This window comes from Halichoeres trimaculatus, unplaced genomic scaffold (genome assembly GCF_033239565.1).
Source record: "Halichoeres trimaculatus isolate MK-OKI-2021-1 unplaced genomic scaffold, fHalTri1.1 fHalTri1_scaffold_10, whole genome shotgun sequence".
Classification (NCBI taxonomy): Eukaryota; Metazoa; Chordata; class Actinopteri; order Labriformes; family Labridae; genus Halichoeres; species Halichoeres trimaculatus.
In genome coordinates this window covers 24,003,957-24,025,563 of record NW_027437187.1, presented here as the reverse complement: position 1 = coordinate 24,025,563, position 21,607 = coordinate 24,003,957, and the positions used below count along the sequence as shown (strand labels likewise).

The following is a 21,607-nucleotide window of genomic DNA, read 5'->3' as shown; positions in this document are numbered from 1 at the left end:
ATACTTTTATTGAAAACAGTTTTAAAACAGAGCTTGTTATAAAAATAAGTACAGACCTGGAGTAATGAAAACACCAGGAAAAAAACAGGGCTCAGAAATTTTGCTAGTGTTCAGGATGAGCCCACCTTGTAAAGTAAGTGCTTTTGAATGTGCTCGTTAAACTTGATAAATTGTATTTGATATTTTTTTCAATTTACACATGAACATAGAAAACAACATGACTCACTTTAAAACACTGACATGATGAGGTAAAGACGTCTTAAACTCCAACACATACACACAAGAAGCAACTTGACATTTCCAGTGACAAATTTATGAAACATTCAGGGTCGGCTGCTCTGGCTCAATTAAGCAGAGCTCTTGCTGTCTGTCTCTGAATCGGTCTCCTCGCTGCTGCTGCTGGCTGCTCTCTTGGGTGTTGGTTCACTTATCAATGGAGAGATGCTCTGCAGGGAAAAAATGAACACAGGTCAAGAGATAGCTTAAAGGAACTCTTACAAGTTTAGAATTAATAGTGTGTTATGCACACAGAAGAAAGTGAATTTAGAAAAAAAGCTGTTGTCCCTGCCTCTGCTGCACCAAATGTCATCATTTTCCTTCAATAATGAAGTGCAATGCTAAATTATTGGAGGGCCAATAAGCATTGGGTTTGTATTGATATTACAAGACATTTCCCCTACATTGCATTTCTCACTTCCTGTATAACCTGAGAAGTAATATTTTTTTAAAACTTGAATGTTATTGTTTTTCATTTAGAAAAGGACATTTCAAAGTGGACGGAAAATCTACTCAAGTGAATCATCATTTGTTTATGAATGTACCAAATCCTTATCTCAACTCATACATTTAGACTTTTGCACAAATATGTGCTTTAAGCATTTTGGAAAGTCTCTTCAGCAGAGATTACTAGTGATGTCCCAACAAGCAGTCGACACGCTGCTCCATTTGTTCATTTTCTTAAAGAATTTTGCATTTTGAATTCTTAAAATTTGTGTTTGTTATTCAATATTATACAACTCCTTCCTAATGTCCAGCCAGTTTTTCAGTGCAGGGGGTTCCTCTTGGCACCATAGACTGTAAAAAAAATGGACGCCCGCTTGCTCGGCTCGAAGTGAGGTCTCCACAAAAACTGCTCCCCCTGGTGGCTGGCTGCAGGATAGGTAAAAAAATCCAGCTTTCCAGCCATTCCAGATGGGCTGTGGTCAAACTTCAAAAAACACCTCGTGGAAATCTTTCTCACGTCCGCTTGTTGGGGTGATTTGAAGATATCATTTGGCTGCCTTGTATTCAAGTCCTCTTTTTCTGAAAAGATTTGTTTTCATTAGTTATACGAGGCTAAAAACAAGGCTTTACGTAAGGTTTAACGATGATTGACAGCTGCCGTTTTCGTGTATTTTTTGGGGGGATTGTAAAATATGTCAGGGGGTAGAGCCAAGAAGTGATTAGACTCTCGAAAGATAAAAAATTATTATTTTTGTCACCCAGCTCCACTCAGATCTTTCCAGAATGCAACTGCTACCAATGGCCGCGCCTGTGACGGGGGTATTTTGTCTTCAAAACCATTAAATGATATATGGTGGAGCCACACTGTTCACTCTATATACAGTCTATGCTTAGCACCAATTCCTCATGGTTACCTTCTTGGTAGCCGCAAGCAAAATTTTGACCAAGTATCTGTCTTCACACTGAACAATGTCTCTGTTCAGATTACCAAGATATAGAAACACAAAATGTCTTAGATATTTGATAACCCAGAATTGTTTTCAGTTCTGTCCGTACATAGAATTTTCCAGAATCTTCCCAGTTTCTTACAATTCAAAAAGATGTGAGTATGATCCACACTTGCTTCTCCACACAGTCTCCAGCATGTTTGTGACCTGCTTGAAAATTCACTTTTCATCCTTGCTGTAATGAAGAGTTTCATGAGATTTTTCCAACAAAACTATTTCCACATCCTGGAGCTGGTGGTTGTGTTTTTGTATGTTACATATGTTTTGCAAGTCTTTGGTAGACAATTTTGTTCCACTTTCCATTTCCTGTCTTTTCTTAATACAGTGTGTGGAGGTTCCTTTACTTGTCTCCAAACATTGAGTTGTTGAAAATGCTCTCTTTATATCACTTTGAAAATAACATTTTTGAAGGCTGAGAACTTAATCTGAAACCCACCAGTGTCTCCTGACTCCTCATCAGATCTTCAATCTCCACACTCCAACCAAGCATTTCAGCAAACCTCCGCACCGTGTCCTCCAAGTCACCCAGCTCCATGTGGTCTCCTCTGCGCAGAGGAACCCTCTCAAAGGGTCCGACAGCATATCGGTTCAGGAGGAGGCGAGGCACAGTGGAGCGCACCGTGTTCACCAAGCTAGCAAACGGCTCAATCTAAGAAAATTGTGATTTTAAAAGTTCAGCTCAGAGTTTGACTTACTACAACTAGTTCTTAATGCTCGTTTAAAGAACTTTGTCTAGATATTACAACTGTTTACCTGTAAAGAAGTTCCCATGATGACTAGCAGGTCTGCTTTGGGAAAGTCTTTCGTATGCAGGAAATACTTCTGAGGAAGATCCTCTCCAAAAAACACAACATCAGGTTTGACTGTCGCAGCACAGAATGTGCAAATGGGAACGTTATCATTCATGATTGCGTGCTGAAAAATAAAACAAACAGAAACAGGAGGTGTCACTCTATCAGACTCTATAAAGGATAACCGTTTACTTCAGATAGTCAGACTTACTTTTGCATCTACAGCAGGATACGCAGTGTAGCACAGGTGACAGGAAGCTGTGGCAAAGCTACCGTGAGCTTCCACGAGTTTGTCATCGGGGATGCCACACACTGTGAAGAAAGTTATTGACTGTGAAAACTGACATTTAAAATAAAGATAACACAAATAAATACAACATTTAAATAACAGGAAGAATCAGCATGAAATCTTTAGAAACAGACTCTGCATTCATGGGCATGCAGTACATTTTAATACTGTCATATAAAACAGTCTTACAAACTGTGTTATGAAAACAGCTGTCAGAAGTAATGTGGATAAATGGTTTATCTGGACAATAACAATTATTTTTGTCTTCTGTAAAGATCTTTCATACATTTCTCTAGTCCATCGATGTTCTGTGTGTACATGCGGAGCAGCAGGCCTTTGTGGTGAAGCATGCGAATGAAGTAGTGTATGTAGTTTGGGCGATGGCTGCCAGGATACAAAGCCTTGGCCAAAGAGAAGAAAGGCTGTGGGTCATTGGTGAAGTAATCAATGTTGAAAACAGCTTCTGGGTACGGGATGTTGTACTTCTCCAAGTTGGCATAAAGACCCGTCCCTGGGGTTCTGAAATCAAACAAAAGTTGCTAATGTAACAATTAAATGTCTGTTTGAAAGAGAAACAGAGAAGTCGAGTGAGAATGGAGAGAGGGGCTGACCTGAAGTCTGGGATGCCACTGGCTGTGCTGATTCCTGCTCCAGCTACTACAACAACTTTCTTACAGCGACCGAGCTTCACCAGCCGAGCAACAGAGGCCAGGCCGCCCCGGGTAGAGGACTTTGCAGTAGACACGGATGATTTGTCTTGGTCTGATCTGGACCCAGAAGAGAGACCAACCTGTACAGAGTCAGTGCTGCCTTTGGACATCTTTCCTTTACTGGAGAGCAGGGGAGAGAGGGAAGAAACATCTCTTTATTAGAGATGAAACGATTCCTCGAATGATTCGAGGTACTCGATTACAAAAAATACTCAAGTAATTTTCTCCGCTTCGAGGAATCGTTTAATTTTAAGAAAGATCAAAGAGTGGTATTTCAAATAGAGCTGAGGCCATATCAAGAGAGTTTTCAGACCCTTCAAGCTACCTTTTATACAAAATAGCAACTAGCAACAAATCTAGCTTCTTTTCTGGAGTTTGGAGACTAATGGGTCATTCTACAAAACGGGTGCCATTTGGGTCAGCAACATTTGATGAGATGTACAAGGCACAAAAAATGTGTTTAAGTGTTTTTACAGATTTTGGAGCAACCAAAGCAAGTGCTCTTATTGACATGCTGTATCAGAAAATTCTATTTCTTAAAGAGAAAAATTTTCATTTGAAAAATAACTGCTCTTTAACTAAACAAAAATGTATTTTATCCGATTACTCGATTAATCGATGGGATTTTCAGTAGAATACTCGAAAACTAAAATATTCGATAGCTGCAGCCCTACTCTTTATTATACAGAAGAACATCACATTGATCAAAAGTTATTCATTTAAATTCACTCATTTTTTAATTAAAATTTTTCTTAGATGGTTTTTGTTCATTTCTTTTAGAATGACCTCTGAAATTTCTCAACAATAAAACAAATTCAGCAGTTATAGCTACTTTTGGGACACCAAGTGGTCACAGATGTACAATGTCATCACTTTCTGATCCTGTACATTCCAAGGTGCTTTTTATTTTAACAATAAAAAGGCACTTACATTTTTCTAAATCAGCAAAATGTCTCACTTGCTATGAATATTTGCTGATGAAAAAGGAAAAACAATCTACTTCTTAAAGCGTTCTGTCATAAGTCGGGTCAGTGGTCTTGTTGCTGATGGTCTTGTCTGCTTTTGTAGGTTATAAAGAGGCATGAGTATTAGTTTAAGTCTCTAGTGTGTCCTCACCTTACAGGTAAAGGATCCTGTCTACTAACACTCATCTGGCTCAGGTCCTGGGCCAAAGCAGAATCAGTCTGCTTCCTTTTCTGTTTTCCACACGGACCCGGACCAATGCTGTGGTTCTCTGCTGGGTCCAGGTTTCTGGCCTGAGAGCTTGAGCTGCGGGTTATCCTGGTGACTGAAGGCTGGGACGCTCTCTTATCACAGCTGGACCTGGACTTGTTCATCCCTAAAACTGTTGACACCAGGAAACACCAGTTAAAGTTACCTTTGTGCTATCAGACCAAAGAGACATTAGACCACATGACATTTGTGACAATGGGACCCGAGCTTGCTTCTTTCTTTCCTTTTTTTTCTTTTTGTAATAGCACTAATTAAATACTGACTTGTTTATAAGGATTTTCTTCCCACATTGCTCTCCCTCCATTTTCTGTCTCCCATATTTAAAAAAGCCAGAACACTGAAATCATCCGTTTCTTTTTTCCCCTTTACACAGAGAAAAAGAGAGATGCTGAAATGTTTTAAAAGTGTCACCCGTTGAACAAAAGGTAATGGCTGCAATATATTTAGCAACCCCCCCTGCCGCTCAGCAGCTATGCTAATACAGTCCACAGCTGTGGCAGCTTTACTGTTCAGGGAAAACGGAGGGTTGAGCGTAAAGAGGGGTGAGAGCAAAAGAGAGGAGTGGCGGAGGTGAAAGGGATCCGTAGATTGACTGTGTGTCAACAAACCCAGCTGGGAGAGAAAAGAGGATGCCCCCTAACGGCCCCCTTGAACTGAGAAAAAAAAGCACAGAGGAGGAGAGAAGAGCGGAGATAAATGATATGGAGGAGGGATTCAATAAAGAGGGAACAGAGGAGGGGAAAAGAGGAGAACCCCCCCCTTCCCACACCCACACACACACACACACACACACACACACACACACACACACACACACACACCTCTAAAAGCTATTCTAGGCCTTCTAACAACTTCCATGAGGAATGAGTGTGAGTGATCAGGGAGTGAACAAGGAAACAAAAGAGCTACAGCCCATAAAACACACCAGCTCAGAAGGCAGCAGGGAGATAAGGGCAGCCTCGGCCCAGCAGCCCCTTATCGCCCTCCAGAGGGACATGAGAGGAGGAGAGGGCTCACCGCTGAGAGGAAACAGCAGAATAAAAAGGGGGTGATTGTGTAGCCTCAAAGCTTTTGATTATTCCTAACTTTAACAATCTGGACACAACTGTGAACTCCTGGGCTCAAACTGAGGTAAATGTTGCTCTTCAAAACCTTTAGAAATCCCTCAATCTACTTTCATTTCAGCACTCGATCCTCTCTCACTTTGCCTCCTTAAAGACTGAACCCCCCATTACTTTTTTTTTTTCTCCCTGCACATCCTAAAGAACTATTAAAAACAACAGGAGGTCGAGGGGGCAGTAGTCTCATTTTTTGTGTGGGCTTCTCTTTTAAAGAAGACACTGCTGAGTACAGGCAATAAATCAGCAGCCCGGTTATTAAGGTCTCACAGACGGAGCAGTGCGAGGCCAAACCATCAACAACTACAGAAGTTAAGTAACATTGGTAGGAAAACTCACAGATACAAAGTGGTTAACCTGGAATTAACAAAACTGGGCTGCAGCTATCAAATATTTTAGTATTCGAGTATTCTACTGAAAATCCCATCGATTAATCGATTAATCGTATAAAATACATTTTTGTTTAGTTAAAGAGCAGTTATTTTTCAAATGAAAATTTTTCTCTTTAAGAAATAGAATTTTCTGATACAGCATGTCAGTAAGAGCACTTGCTTTGGTAGCTCCAAAATTTGTAAACATGCTTTGACACATTTTTTGTGCCTTGTACATCTCATCAAATGTTGCTGACCCAAATGGCACCCGTTTCGTGGACTGACCCATTAGTCTCCAGACTCCAGAAAAGAAGCTAGATTTGTTGCTAGTTGCTATTTTGTATAAAAGATAGCTTGAAGGGTCTGAAAACTCTCTTAATTTGGCCTCAGCTCTATTTGAAATACCACTCTTTGATCTTTTTAAAACTTAAACGATTCCTCGAGGTGGAGAAAATTACTCGAGTAATTTTTGTAATCGAGTACCTCGAATCATTCGAGGAATCGTTTCAGCTCTAGACACCATATCAAAAGAAAGCAGTAAGCAGCAAAATTCACAGAATGGTAGAAACCCCAGCAACAGCTGAAGCCAGGTGCATGACAGCACTTTTTTACACCTTTTTTGTTTTTTTTGATATTTTAAATGCTCAGAGTGAAAATTTGTGTTTCAGAGTCCACTTTCTTTATCAAAGCAAGACCAAACTGTGCTAATAGTTTCCTTTAATGACAAATAAATCCCTATATAAATGACAAAAGGCTTAAAAAGGATTTGAGAGAGCCCCCCTTTCCCTCTGTAAGGCCTTTCATACTGTTGTTCTCGCAGCTCTCCACAGTCGAAAAGCTGAGACCAGTGCCGGACCACCAGGAGTGGAGCTGCTCATATGAGGGTTACAGTTATCTAATTAGAGCTGTCCTACAACACTGGGCACACCTCAGTGCTCACCATCACCCCCCAAAGAGTCAGGATAAGCCTTTTACTACTTTAGTAACCAAAGGGGCTAAAAGTTTAACTCAAAACAAAAAGCAGCTTCTTGACATTTAGCAGGAACAGAAACAGTTCCAGCCTGCACACAGCAAACCTTTTAGGCGGCAGACAATTAGACTGACAATAACTTCACGAAGAAAACAACCATAACTAAAGCTTCATTTCCTAAAATGTCAGACTGATTTATGTGCGTCACATCTCACCTGGTAAATGTTAAAATTTTTCAAATATATAAATAATTTTTGTTATCTTTGTGTGGTCTTGTATCTCTATGAGAAGAAGAGCTTTTGTCTTTCTGAAAAAGTAATCAGGTAAAACTGAGATAAATTAAACTTCTCATACTCTGAAAATGTAAAAAAGTTATGATCAGAGCGCAAATTATTCAGTTATTCAAACCATGACCAGAGTTAACAGCACTTTTTGAGTTATTGCTCAATTGCCTAAGTTATAATGGATAAAATTTGCCTCTTAACATTTAATTTAAAGTCTGACTCATTCATTGAAACCTTTAAATTACTCAATTTCTCTCCAAAACTTGACTTTGATCCAGTTAATCAAGCTTCAGCTCAGTTCACACTCTCCATATTTTAACCGTGTTATCCAACAAACAATGAAAAATAAAGGAAAAACTTATTCTTAATGAAATTAAAGCTAATTTACATATTTTGTATGCTCAGTGATGCAGACTTTTAACACCAAAGCCATACACAACAGACTCAGACCCTTGTAGCATGCAGAACAGCAGCAGCCGTCTGAGCCTGTGGACAATCGGGGGTTAATCTACCTGCTGCCTTTGCAGTGACAGTCAGCTGTGTCTTAAAGCTGATTTGGTTAAGTTTAATGAGGGGCTTTCCCCCTGCAACCCCACCATTTAACCCTCCACTCACAGCTGAATCGAGGACAGCAGACTTTGATCTCTGCTGCCCTCACACACAAGGATGAAAACAGGCAGCCGGGTTGCCAGGGAAACCTCTTCATTACTTAGTTGGAGAGGCAGCAGCTCTCAGTCCTCCGTCCCCACCTGCTCACTAATGACCTATCACTCTGTGCAGCATCTTTGTTGTGCTCCCTGTTGACACAAAGCAGTGAGTCCTGATTTGTGTTTGTGTATTGTTTGCTCATGCAGAGGAGAACTGGATGGCTAACTAATGACTCCCCTTGTCCTGCAACTCCTCTGAGAGCGAGCAGGCCTAAATCAAACACCAATTAACCAATAATGTGGCTGTGATGTTATTTTCATGGCTAGACAGAAGAATATAAAATAAAAATCAAGGGGCCTGTGGCAACTAAACAAGTCATTTATACAGTTAGAGTATTAATATTTATTTTTTTGTAAAGATGCGGTTCGCTTCAGCGGTGTAGAACAGTTAAGTTTGAAGTTACACTTTTTCAAAAGACAGCAGATAGAAAAATTGTATGTTTTAGAAAATTGCACTAAAATACACATATATATATATAACAAAAAACTACAAAATGGTATCTACTCTCCTAATTAGACAAGTCTCCATCATAGATGGGTCATAGTTTAATGGTTAAAAATTTTCTGGAATTAATAGGGACATTGGCAGACTTGTTATCAGAACTTGCTGGTGAGGAAATTTTACAAGAGTATCTTAAGGAGACTTTTTAACATCTAAATATTGAATCTGGTGTCAGGTAGGGTATTAAAACCGTTAAAGTAAAAATAAAGCTGCAGTGCCACCTGCTGGAATCTGATCTTCACAACCCTGAGTGCCACCTTGTTGAGGAACTACCAGTTTCTCACACTCTCACACACACTCTCTCTCACACACACACACACACACACACACACACACACACACACACACACACACACACACACACACACACACACACACACACACACAGATGGACTGATTTCTGTAGGACTTGAAAGTTTCTGTAAAATCTAAATCTTTCAGAATCTGTTTAACTCTATTGAATGAACATGACAACTGGTCTTTTACTTTATGCTACATCAAACTAGACATGCACCAATCGATTGGCTGACCGATTGATCTGTGCCGATTTTCTTAAGTTTGGCCAATAATTTCGGCCTATCCTTACATATAAAATTGAGCTTATATACCTGACAGGTCTGACAGCCATTGTTGCTTTTTACTCAGAGACCTAAAACTTAGGACACTTTATTAGTTGTTCAAGTTAAAACATAAAGATTTTATTGTTTCACAGGAATTGTTCAATTAGTTTCAATAAAATAAGGTTGAAACATTAAAGGTATATGCTGTCAGTTATAAAAAATAGAAAATAAAATCAGTATCCGCAGATCAGGCTTTTTAAAGATCTGTGATTGACCAGAAAATTGTGATCAGTGCTTCCCTAGATCAAACAGATGTATAAGTTATCATGAATAATCATGGGTGTATTTACCCTACAGTTTTGACACTTTATACTTAATTCTACAGTTTGGAGGAGCAATGTTTAAGAGATGTTCACACATTCATCCAATATTATGGGCTAATAGCTTTATTTAGAGTATGGTTGTTGTTGACATTGAATATATATATATATATATATATATATATATACATATATATATGGCTGGTTATGTATTTTTAATGTGTATTTTTTTAGATTGAGGTTTATGTAATTTTTAAATGCAGAACTTTCAATAAAATATTTCCAAACTTGAGATTAACTACATAAACCCCACAGTTAATTATGTCTCTAGTTTGTTAGCAGTGAATGGCACGGCTATTAGGTTGGTGAACCCATTCACAAACAAAGTCAGGTTAGGACTTTTACCAAATACTATCAGCTGACAGCCGTAAAATGCAGCCGATACGCAGCAATTTATCTCAGCCTCGTGTTTTCATTTTCTGCCTGACTGTCAGTGATGCCAGTAGGAGGGTCAAAGTTATCATGAACATCAACAGTACCTGTCTGTTGACGGCGGACCTTTTGAATGCTGCACAGACGGTTGAGGCACACAGCTGACGGAGGGTCGCTCCGTTAGGCTGAACTCGTTTTCTTATGTCCACAATCCGCTGTAGTCAGGCCCACATGTGCTTCACAGGTTGTATAAAAGCGTCGTTTTTCTTAAACCAAGACAAATTTTCGCCATATACCCCAGGCTGTTGATGTTGAGCACAGATAGCTGTCACTAGACTTCAGTTTCCGGGTACTGAATAAATCATTACAAATACAGGCGGGAAACAGAGCTGCAGTCACGTGGTACGCCGTTTCCGGTCTCGTCCATACATCATCTTTTTAACTTCGCTTTTTAATCTTCATCTCCTTAGAAAGGTTCAGTAAATAACGGTTATGATTAGAAGCACCAGTGACGCTTTTAGGTGGGATTTATCCAGAACAAAAAAAATATATATAGTTTGTTTTCTAGCTAAAATAAGACATAAAAAACTTGGGGAAATATCATTATTTAGTGTTCAATTTTTGTTTTTATTTAAAGCCCCCAAAGTTTTAATGTGTTCATTTCCATCTTGTCAGATTTTATTACAAGTCATGGATTAATGTTATGAACATTTTCATTTGGGGGACAATATTCTGTCCTGAGCAGAGATCCATATTATTTGTGTCTGTTGTGGCTATGCTTTCTAAACTGAAGGGTTTTTTGAATATATGCCCTAAAAAATTGGACTGGTATCTTCTCTACATTTTTAATAAAATGCTTATGCAAAAACTGTTTTATACAGTCCATGTGCAAAAACTTATTTTCAAACAAAATGTTACTCAATTACAATGAGCTGTGTTATGGAGCTCTCAAGGTTTAGGCAGTGGTTAAGAACTAGTAATTTGCCTGGCTGTTTTCAAATCTCTTTTCCCCTTTTTAATTTATATAACATGAAATAGTTTATTTATAGTTTATTTATAGTTTATTAATTTCAGTAGTTTCACTGGTGCAATTTCATCAGAGTGCAAGACAGTTTTATAAAATTGAGTTACTTGTCTGCCATAATCTCATTTTCACCTTGTTACTTCGGGCACAATTTCCTGCATTTATTTATTTATTTATTTATTTATTTATTTATTTATTTATTTATTTATTCATTCATTCATTTTTGCTTAGAGACTTTGCATTTTGGAGTTCTACTCCCCAGTTTGTATTTATTCGTCATTTACTTACAAACAGCTTGTAATTTTTTGCCACTAATTTTGACCTCTTTGAAACAATTACCTTGGGATCATAAAATCTTATCTGTAAATCTTTTTTTTCTTATCGTAACTTACTACTTAAACATGTCACTTTAAAAGAAAAATGCGGATAAGCCCTCAAAGTAAATATGTAAATTGAATATCCTGCAATCGACATTAAGTGCAGGTTTGAGCAATAAATTTAAGTCAAAAAATGAGACAAACCACCACTTTTTTTCTAATTTTTAAAATTTTAACAGTTCATCAAATGATATAAGCATTAAACTACCACTGTGCAATGCGAGAAATCGTGCATAATGAGGACACGTCACTTCCACAGTGACGGAAGTGGTTGGGTGGGTTTGAATAGTTTTCATCAGTGTTTACCACAGCCTATCACACATCTTCAGGCCAGCATCAAACACTTAGCTTATCTCTTCTCATGCCATGATCACTCATGTTTCCATGTAACAACATCGTGTTTTCAGTCCTGCAGTAACCAAAAATTATTTAAAACAATTTGAAACTAAAGTTGCATTTTTGTAAAGTGTTCAACATACGTGAGGTAGCTTTAGATAACAAGGATCGGCCTATAAAGCCAGGAACAAGTTTTATTTGCATTAGTTTTGTCAGCACAGCCAGCAGCTGGAGCTCCGCTCTGTGAACAGTGTGTACCTCTGTGTGTTTTTTATGGGTGGAGACACTGGTCCTCCCAAAATTTAGTCACACAGATAACTCAAGTCACTTTAAGCACCAACAGCTACGTGTCTTCAGGTCGAGAAAGCTGGATTTTTTTCGGGTCACTTAGTTTAAGATCCCCAACATTGCATCGGGCCAGTTTGCCAGCGTTTCACAAGGTAAGTGCTTCAACATATCAGCGAGTGGAGGGTCTCTGTGATAAGTCAAACACGAGAACTCATGCAGAACCACCAGCAGCGATTGTAGTGAAAAAGTGAGCCAAAATTTTCCATCAGCCAACTTTAAAGTAAATTCCCGCAATTTTAAGAATAAGCAGGACGGATAGGTCAGTGTACTGATCAAAGTGAACAGATGTACACGGAAAAAACGCCAAAGTGATGCTCCGTGTTTTGGGAGTGACGTGTCTGTTAGTTGACTGAACAAATAGGCTAACGTCAAGTTATGGCGTCTAAAAGAAAAACACGCAACTAGGAGTCAAAATTAAACACAAATTCAACACTATTGCTTCAAAAATGCCCTTCTAATCAATTACGTAAATGTGAGTTTGGTTGTTTTTCGACGACTTTTAAGCGGGCAGCTACGTCTGGCGTGTTTGAACTGAGCGTTAGTGGAGGGTAACATAATGTAAGCTCTTACTTCCACGAAACAAATGCTACAGTTAGCAGCTTCCCAGCGCTACTTTTACAGTAACGCTAGGCCTAAGTTAAGCCAAATTGGTACTTCATTATTCATAAACATCATTTATAATCAAGACACCCAGCTTTGAGATGTTCATTACATTTGGTGATGAAATCTTAGTTCTGCTTTGAGGCACTACTCCAAAGAAAGAAGAGCAGTACACCGAGGACAGGTCTGTGTAGTGCCTTTTAATTGAGCTGCTTTCTATGCAAAGTATCATTTGTTTTATTACCAACCGCACTGACACACACACACACACAACATAAAGAAACAAACTGCAAAACCGATTGGTAATCCTTGAAACAAAAAAGTGGGCACTGATCAAATTAAGTTATGAGGGATGATGCTAGGAATATGTTTCCATTACTTGGAATTTACAGTTGTTGTCAATTCTTACCATAAAGTCAAGAAAACAAATTCTGTTTCAACTGTTCTTTCTTCAGCATGAGCTATTTTAGAATAAGAACGACTCTCTATGTTTGCAGTTGTACAACTGTTACAGGGCATGAACTGGTCTGCCTTGTTTTTTAGGATCAGAAGCACACCCAAAGCAAGCTGTAATATTTTACTCTCTCCCTTTAAACACACTACATCTGATCTATTACCTTGTGGTGTTCAAGTAATCCTTCTCTACAGAATTAAACGTGTCTCTTTGGGGTGAAGTTTTTTTTTAGTGTCGTGCAGTATGTATGTGTGAAAGTTAAAGCAGCTAATACATTTCCAAGCTGGGTAGGGTACAAAAAGATGTTTCCATGTGAAGTACTCCAGTGTTAAGGTTTTCAAGGATCAAAAGCAAAAATCAACACACTTTTCTACTCGTGTCTTACTCTCTCAACAAACAGGATGGATACAGGAAAATGTGCACAAACAGGAAGACAATTGACAGAGTTAACGAAATACAATTAGTTAAAAGGATTAGGGTGGAATTGCAATTTAGGTTGTAGTTTTGCATTGAAACAAGAGTTTCATAAAGTTATTTACTTTATAAATATACTTGTTTTTGAATGTGCTGCTCTTTGGTAATTAGGTCATTTATATTTTAGAGAGATGAGTCAGGCGGAGCAGGTGCCTGAGGACATGCCTGCATACCTCAAAGATGAGCCAGAATCTACAGGTAAGTAGAGTTGCAGAAGTTCTTGGCAGTAGGAAATGTCTGTTTATTTACATCAACATGAGTTTAGAGATAAAGATCATGTTATGGTAGTGTGGAAATAAGTATACAAATAATTACGACTAACTTCCACATTGCAATATCGTTTTTGTAAAATTAATATGAGCAGATTGACTTTTTTTTTTCTTTTCTGTAAGCAATGTTGTCGCCTTACTAGACCTTACCTGACTAGTGATTACAAGTGTACACATGCAGGTGTCGTTGATGGTGTTGTAGAATTTTTTTATTTATTTTTATTTTTCTATGAACCAGCAACTACTTCTGTTTTTCCCAAATTGAAATCAGTTTTGATGACATCTACAAGACAGCCCAGATTTCAATAGAACTTCAAGCAGTAAAACAATTTTAAGAAACAACTGGATCTATCGGGGCTGCACGGTGGTGCGACGGTTAGTGCTGCAGCCTCACAGCGAGAAGGTCACCGTTTCAATTCTTCCCGGGCATGTGTGGGTTCTCTCCTGGTACTCAGGCTTCCTCCCACAGTCCAAAAACATGCTCATCAGGTTAATTGAACACTCTAAATTGTCCTGGCAGCGACTGGCGACCAGTCCAGGGTGTACCCCGCCTCTCGCCCAATGACAGCTGGGATAAGCTCCAGCCACCCACGACCCTGAACAGGATAAGCAGTTCAGAACATGAATGAATAAATTGTATCTAGATAATTTTGTTATTATGTATGAGACCAACTAATCGTTGACTGGAAATAACAGCAACAACATTTTAAAAATACATAAAAGTAGAAATTATAATTAGCACAATTTTAATCTAACTTGACTTCAAACTCTTTCCCACCTTGATAGCTACATCATTTGTAGCCTAGATTTAGTTTTATTTTATAGTTATGTTATAAGTGTAAGCTTTACAGTTGAATGAAAATGTAGGTTGTATTAAATCAACACAAAATGCAAAAATTCTTGGTACCATTTATGTTAATCATTATGAATTTATGCCAGTAGTCTTTCTTAGTTTTATATTCTTTTAAACTGGACTTAAATTTGAGGCTACTTCTTAGCTAATTTAACTAGAGTTAAATTCCTTTTATTTTTAATTTATTTTGATATTTCTGTCAACATTTGTTGGTGTCAAGGAATCTCTTCAAAATTCCAAATGTGTATTTTCATGCCTTTTTGTACAATTATAGTCATGTGTTAAACATTATGTCCTAACAGATGGGACATAGTCATTCTATGTATTTTGATAAAGAAAATGTATGATATTCCTTATACAACAATCAAAGAGGGTCACACGATATGTTTGGTGTCTCTTAGATAAACATTCAATATGAGAAAAAGTCATATCCTTTCTACAAAAAAATGACCTCAAAGAATTGCTTCACTTTTTGGATTTGTCATTAGTGACATGAGACAGCCTGTTTGGGGTGTACTAAAGCATTAAGCCAATGATACCAGCACTTTTGATCTACAGAAAATTAATTTCCAACAGCTATGGTAGGTGAGTGTTTTTTAGTTTTCACTGTGGACTTTCAATAGGATCATTCCAAGCAAATATTGTTTTTGTTTGTCCCTTACTCTCTGTTCAATGTTAGTTGATGCTCTATTTTTTTTTAATTTAGACAACAAGGACCACCCACAGGCACAGCCGGGCATGTTCGGCAGGTTGGCAGGAGGTCTGTACGGTGCCACCAAGGGAGCATTAGGAGCCACAGTGGGGGGTGTGACCTGGATAGGTGGGAAAGGTCTGGACCTCACCAAAACTGCTGTGAGCTCAGTAGTCGCTGCACCTGGGATTGGAGTGGGGCTGGTTAAAGGTGGAGTGTGTGCTGTAGCTGGAGGAGTAACTGCTGTTGGCTCTGCAGTGGTCAGCAAAGTTCCCATAGGAGGAGGAGGCAAAAAGAAGGACAAATCTGACTGACATGGAGAGGAGGTGTGTGAATGCAAACAGCTGAGATGTATGGCTCCCACTGTGTTTGCCTGTTTTAGCATTCATGAGCAGGAAAAGAGAAAACAGAGGACTCAAAAGTTCAGTGTAAACACATGTCGGTGAGGGTTTTTTTTCTTTGGTTCACTACTTTTTTTTCCGTGTGACTCTGTAAAACCATGTTTATTTGATTCTACGGCAAGGACCATCACAGCAAGAACTAACAAAGACTATACTGCTCTGTTGGTAATGAAAAATACACCAAATGACTATCACCTGTGCCTGAAAGTTTTCAAATAAAATGTCCATGTTTCATGTGTGATGTTAGCCGCTGCTAAACCACTATTTTCACTTCAAAGTGTAGAATTTATCACATTAGTATTAGAGTACAAGAAGAAAGGGGAGTGTTGGTGTATTTACTTCTCTTGAAAGACAATCATTGATGACTTATGAAATATAAATGACAAGGTGTATTGTGGAAAAATAGAAGCATTTCACTGTGTAGTGTCATTAACAGTTTTCTTGACACACTATTTTGATCAAAGATGTGCTCTTAAATTTAAATTTAAGTTTAATATCCAAGCCTTTTGCTGGTTGTCAGCTGTGTTCAGTCGAACTTAAACCAAACTTTGAAAAACCCAATGAATGAATGAATACTTCCTTCTATCACATCTTAAAATGCACAGTTTTTTGATTGCCATAAATTAACTCTGTTTTGAGTTTTATGACTTATAGCAATATGTAAATACTTGAATCAAAGTTCACTTCACGACACTCCTTGACATCCACACATCTTGATACTGTCATGGTGGTAATGTTATAGAATATAAAGTACATATGACAGCATCTCCTTCATCTCCAATGCTGCTATCGACAGAAGCATCAATATGGCAGAAATCTTTCCCACTGTGCCAAAGTCAAATGTGTTAATTCTTAACACCAACTCATTTCTAGCACTTCAAACTGGAGGCTGGGTTTCTTCTGAATCTTTGATGCAAAAAATGTTGGATTAAATTAAATAAAAACCAAAATGTTGCTCTTTGTTATTTCAAATCTCTCTTTAACTGTAAAATGCCACTGCAGGGTAAAGGTTTCAGAGCTTTCATCTGGGTTTAGAAGTGTGTTAAACAATCAGGCTTTATTGAAACAAAGAAGTATTTTCAGGACTTGATTTAACAGAGCATGTTCTGAATATGTTGTTCCCAATACTTACCTTGACACCAGTACTACAGTAGTAGGTCACCCCAAAAACAAAACACGAGGTAAAAATATAGCATTAAATTGTCTTAAAATTGAAAAGGTTTCTTACAAAGAACAGCTAGACACATGGAGCTAGAACTCACATATATGTTCAATTGTTTTTGGTCTAACCCTCTCAATACCATTAAGCTTTTCCTCACTGCCAATTCAAAGAAAGATATTTAACTTCCTATAACAAGTCATCCAGATTGTCTAATTTAAAGAGTGTGGACAGTGGACCAAAGTAGTTCCTCTGAACTTTCCTCAGAGGTAGGGTCAGAGAGTGTCACATTGGGACTTGGCAAGGCACAACAGTGCTCATTGTGTGCATGCCTGAGTGTGTGAGCGGTGCTTTGAGGAAATGTAAAATTTCTTTTGGTACAGTCTATGGAAATCACACATTGAAACAATTTGAACGTGTAACTGAAGTCACATAGTTATCAAATTTACACCACATCAAAGGTAAAATATTTACCTAACATTGATGGCTGTACTTGCATGATCTATTTTATTGTTCCTGTAGCAAATTGTTAGAACTTGAATTGTTGAAATGGACATGGCAGTGAATATTTGTTTCTTTACACACCACTTATAATGGAATAATATTTATTATTCAAAATTTTTCAGGGTATGCTTTTATCCATGGTATCAGTCTTAACACTGTGGCATTCATTGCTCAGCAGGGGAAAAGATCACAGGTCCAACAGAAACCACAACCTTTGGCTCAGTAGGCATCTGGTTCAAAGCTGTGACATCTCTCTCTGCAGACACACAGTCATACAAATTGGTCAGATACAGGTACAAGCTACTTCTGAATTCTGCGAACAACAAAATGAGTTCTTACTGTTTCTGAAGCATGATGGTTCACAAGAGTGCCCCCCAGCAGGAATGCAAACAGCAGTACTGCAGTGAATGTACACCTGGAGAAACAGTGAGTCAACAGTTAATCTTCTCCTGATGTTATGGTGAACATTTTACTTTTGTTGAAGGACAGAGTGGAAGGCACTCATCTAACTTTATTTCAAGGTTAAAAAAAAAGAAAGAAAAAAAGCACAAGCAGCAGCTTATTATATTGCACATTGTCATGTAACAGACATGTTTTTAACAAACTGTAATTACAGATGGGAATTGGTTGAATAATTATTTAGTAGTTTTTAAGGTTAGCCTATGTGAGCTTTCATCCACTTCTACTTTACATTAGATGGATTACATTAGTTTAAAAAATTGATGATTTGTTTGTACTACCTGCTCCTTCAGAGGTTCCATTGTGTTGGGGTCCACGAAGGTAAACATTTTGAAAATGAATCGCCTGTGATGACTAGGGAAGTCCACACCAGAAGAGGGCCCCACTGGAACCAGTGATGACAGGTAGCGATCATCTCGGTATGGACACCTGGGTAAAGAAAAAACAAAGTTAAGACAGTAACAGAAAAAGTCACAAAGAAAATAGTGGTCTTCTGCTGTGTCCCGAATCAAATACTTCTGCACTCACACTTACTATTTTGAGTGCATAAAAGTGTTCACACTGATGGTGTGGAAAAACGCAGTGCACTTTGATTTCTCAGCATTCGGCACTCAAAACTGTCAGAAAGTTGAGTTCTCACATCGCCATAATGGCTACATAGAGGAAAGGGCAGAAATAGATCAAACAATGGTTGATGGATGTAAAAAATTAAAAGCAGCAGAACATCCATGCATGGTTGTGAAATGCGATCGTAGCTTCCGGGAAATGTTTAGTTTGGGACAGCACTACCCTGTAACAGTTGTGCACTGTTCCAGTAGGTGCAGAATGTACGCAGTGAATTTCATGAAAGTGTACAGACGTGCAAGATTTGGAACACAGCACTTGTTTTCAATTAAGTCTTAAAAGTCATGGCATGTGATCAAAACACTTGTAAAATGGTTTTTCAGTTACCCATCTATCAGAATGTCCCACTGGGGCAGATTGTGCGGGTTGGCGCTTGTGGTTGTCCAACAGCGTCCAAGGGTCAGGACAAGGTTGGGGTCTGTCTTCTCAAGAAGTTGCACGTCAACATACACAGGGTCTCTCAGCACTTTGGTTACAGGGTAGTCTGCATCTGAATAGAAAGAGCTGTAGGCCACATCCTCTGTGAGAGCAGAGGAGACACTTATTATTATTGACAGCATTATGAAATGATAGACCAGCAACACTGCCACGCAGATCCACGCACATACCTTCATTACAACCCTTTGTATTGCATTGACCATTTGCCAGCCTCAGGTGTACCCTGATAGGTCCAAAAGCAGCAACTGGCAGAGGAGGATTTTGTAATGGTAGTACTTCCACAACCACAGTTTCAACAGAGGTGCCAGTGTACCTACACTGGAAGAGCAACCTGGTAAAGAAAAGATGTGTAAAAACATCTGATCACATTTGTTGAGACTCTCAAATAAACTCTTTATAAAGATTGAGTACATACTCATAGTAGCTGTCCCTGGTAATGGCTCCACGAGGCCCAACTCCAACTTCATATGAAGAGGTCATCCTGTTCTCATAGATAATGACGCCAGGCTCTTCCTACAAACATCAAAATAAAATCTTGGTTTAAAAAAAACAGTCTTCAGAAGTACAAGCTTGAAAATGGGAGATGGTACAAGTCTTACCATGACAACAGAGCCACAACTAGTGACAGGGAATTGGTAGATGGCAAAGCCAGAGTTAGAGTCAACATGTGAACAGCCCTGACCTGTTCCCATCAGTGAGATTGACTCAAGATCAATGTTGGGCAGAGTAGCATCTCTGGCCACTACCACAATGAACTGGGCATCTTTAGTGCACTGGACAGTCACTGGTGGCGCAAAAGCAGGCAGTGGTGGGTTAAAAGATTAAAAATTGACATGGGCACAAACATGAAGATGTTAAAGATGACTTTGTTGGTAATCCACTCAGTGGATCTACTGCACTCATTAATATTATTCAAATTAACCACCACAGTCAATTATTTTAACACAAACCTTATGAAGATAGCAAAGCCTTCAAAACATACCTGCCTTTCCGAAGTAGCACTGTTGGCCATCAAAGCAGCAGTTTATGGATTCACATCCAGCAGCAGAGATGTCAGGACCCCCACATGGAACTCTGACATTTCTTTCAACTTCACAACTCTGGACCGATGGTTGCTTTGCTCCACTTGGTTTGAAAACAGAAGGTGTCTGTGCTGGCTGCTGCGGTTGCTGAGGTTGAGGGACCTGTGGGTTCTGGGGAAACTGATCAAATTGAACAGACTGAGGATATTTAGGTGGTGCTGGTGGTTGGTACTCTGGTGCCTGTGGATATTGAGAAGCCTGGGGTTGCTGAGGTTGGAACTTGGGTGCCTGTGGATGTTGAGGAGCCTGGGGTTGAGGAGGCTGGAACTTGGGTGCCTGTGGATATTGAGGAGCCTGGGGTTGAGGAGGCTGGAACTTGGGTGCCTGTGGATATTGAGGAGCCTGGGGTTGAGGAGGCTGGAACTTGGGTGCCTGTGGATATTGAGGAGCCTGGGGTTGAGGAGTTTGGACCTTTGGTGCCTGTGGATATTGAGGAGCCTGGGGTTGAGGAGTTTGGACCTTTGGTGCCTGTGGATATTGAGGAGCCTGGGGTTGAGGAGGCTGGAACTTGGGTGCCTGTGGATATTGAGGAGCCTGGGGTTGAGGAGGTTGTGGAATTTCTTTGGGTGCCTGAGGAGGTGGACCACCCTTTGCCATCTGTGGTGCAGGCTTCTGCCACATAGAGTCCTGAGCTTCGACCCCTGTCCTAATTAAGCACCCTAGCAATGCTAGAGCCACCAAAGACGTGGCACTCCAGGATTTTGCCATGATCCAACAGCAGTCTGATCTAGGTTGCCCCAGGTTTACCACTTCAGCTAACACATTTATATGTGATAAGGTTCAATGTTAAAAAAAAAAGTCTTTTGGGCCATAGAACCACCAATCAGAGCCTCCTTTTTATTGGTAGCCACTCAGAAGCTTCCTTGGGCTTTATTTTTATTTTTTTTTACTTCATTCAGTTGGATGATTTGAACCCTGATTTGATAAGGCTCACAAGAAGAGCTGTATGGGCGGAACAAAGGGGTGGAACATGTGTCCTGCCAAATGACTGGCTTGGGTGACATTTGAACATTTGAGTTTATATTGACAAGTCAAACATTTGGGTCACATTCACCTTTTTGGGTCAGCATGTCTGTAGACTCCATTTGTTATTTGTTTTTGCCGTAAGAGATGTTGCCATACAGCTTAAGTCTAAACTCTTTGTTTAGATCAAGGCTGTATAGGTTTTAATGAACAGCACTCTTACTACCAGTAATTCAACACAGTTTAATCTTATTTTCTAGAACAAACATTAAACAAGGATTAATGTCAACCAATAAAAAGAACACTCCTTTCAATATAACACGTCACAGTTTGGCATTACAGTTATAGCCTGAAAGGTTGAGCTCTTTTATTATACTTTAACAGTTTGTGGTACAACCTATGTGTGAGCAAAAGAGGATAGGTTGATGTGTCACTCGTATCTTGTTAAGTTCACTGAAAGAATCAAAGAAACTACTTCATTATCGATTCACTACATTTCACTGAAACTCAATCAACATCAGGGGGCTCTCTCAG

At 39.1% G+C, this 21,607-nt stretch overlaps 3 protein-coding genes across 5 annotated transcripts; 1 reads left to right on the top strand and 2 right to left on the bottom strand.

Annotated features, from left to right (window-relative positions):
* Window positions 1-6: 6 nt before the first annotated feature.
* LOC141796454 (NAD-dependent protein deacetylase sirtuin-3, mitochondrial) lies at window positions 7-10,411 on the bottom strand. 2 transcript variants are annotated; one of them, XM_074677576.1, is made up of 8 exons: window positions 10,125-10,411; window positions 4,637-4,865; window positions 3,422-3,640; window positions 3,097-3,329; window positions 2,733-2,833; window positions 2,484-2,645; window positions 2,167-2,379; window positions 7-446 (listed from the first exon to the last, which is right to left on the bottom strand). In XM_074677576.1, exons 2-8 carry the CDS (start codon window positions 4,855-4,857, stop codon window positions 348-350), a joined length of 1,248 nt encoding a protein of 415 aa, XP_074533677.1. In that variant the 5' UTR covers window positions 4,858-4,865; window positions 10,125-10,411; the 3' UTR covers window positions 7-347. The 2 variants fall into 2 exon arrangements, with proteins under 2 accessions (XP_074533677.1, XP_074533678.1); XM_074677577.1 differs by lacking the exon at window positions 4,637-4,865.
* Window positions 10,412-11,708: 1,297 nt separating this feature from the next.
* On the top strand, window positions 11,709-16,751 carry tmem263 (transmembrane protein 263). Of its 2 annotated transcripts, XM_074677792.1 has the most exons (3): window positions 11,709-12,194; window positions 13,758-13,828; window positions 15,459-16,750. In XM_074677792.1, the coding sequence occupies exons 2-3, from the start codon at window positions 13,762-13,764 to the stop codon at window positions 15,755-15,757; spliced, it is 366 nt and encodes a 121-aa protein (XP_074533893.1). In that variant the 5' UTR covers window positions 11,709-12,194; window positions 13,758-13,761; the 3' UTR covers window positions 15,758-16,750. The 2 variants fall into 2 exon arrangements, with proteins under 2 accessions (XP_074533893.1, XP_074533894.1); XM_074677793.1 differs by lacking the exon at window positions 11,709-12,194 and having other exon boundaries at window positions 13,742-13,828; window positions 15,459-16,751.
* A 920-nt stretch (window positions 16,752-17,671) lies between these two features.
* On the bottom strand, window positions 17,672-20,818 carry LOC141796340 (zona pellucida sperm-binding protein 4-like). The gene is made up of 8 exons (XM_074677386.1): window positions 20,011-20,818; window positions 19,628-19,812; window positions 19,444-19,541; window positions 19,199-19,359; window positions 18,918-19,110; window positions 18,248-18,395; window positions 17,847-17,922; window positions 17,672-17,763 (listed from the first exon to the last, which is right to left on the bottom strand). The coding sequence occupies exons 1-8, from the start codon at window positions 20,816-20,818 to the stop codon at window positions 17,672-17,674; spliced, it is 1,761 nt and encodes a 586-aa protein (XP_074533487.1).
* Window positions 20,819-21,607: the final 789 nt, after the last annotated feature.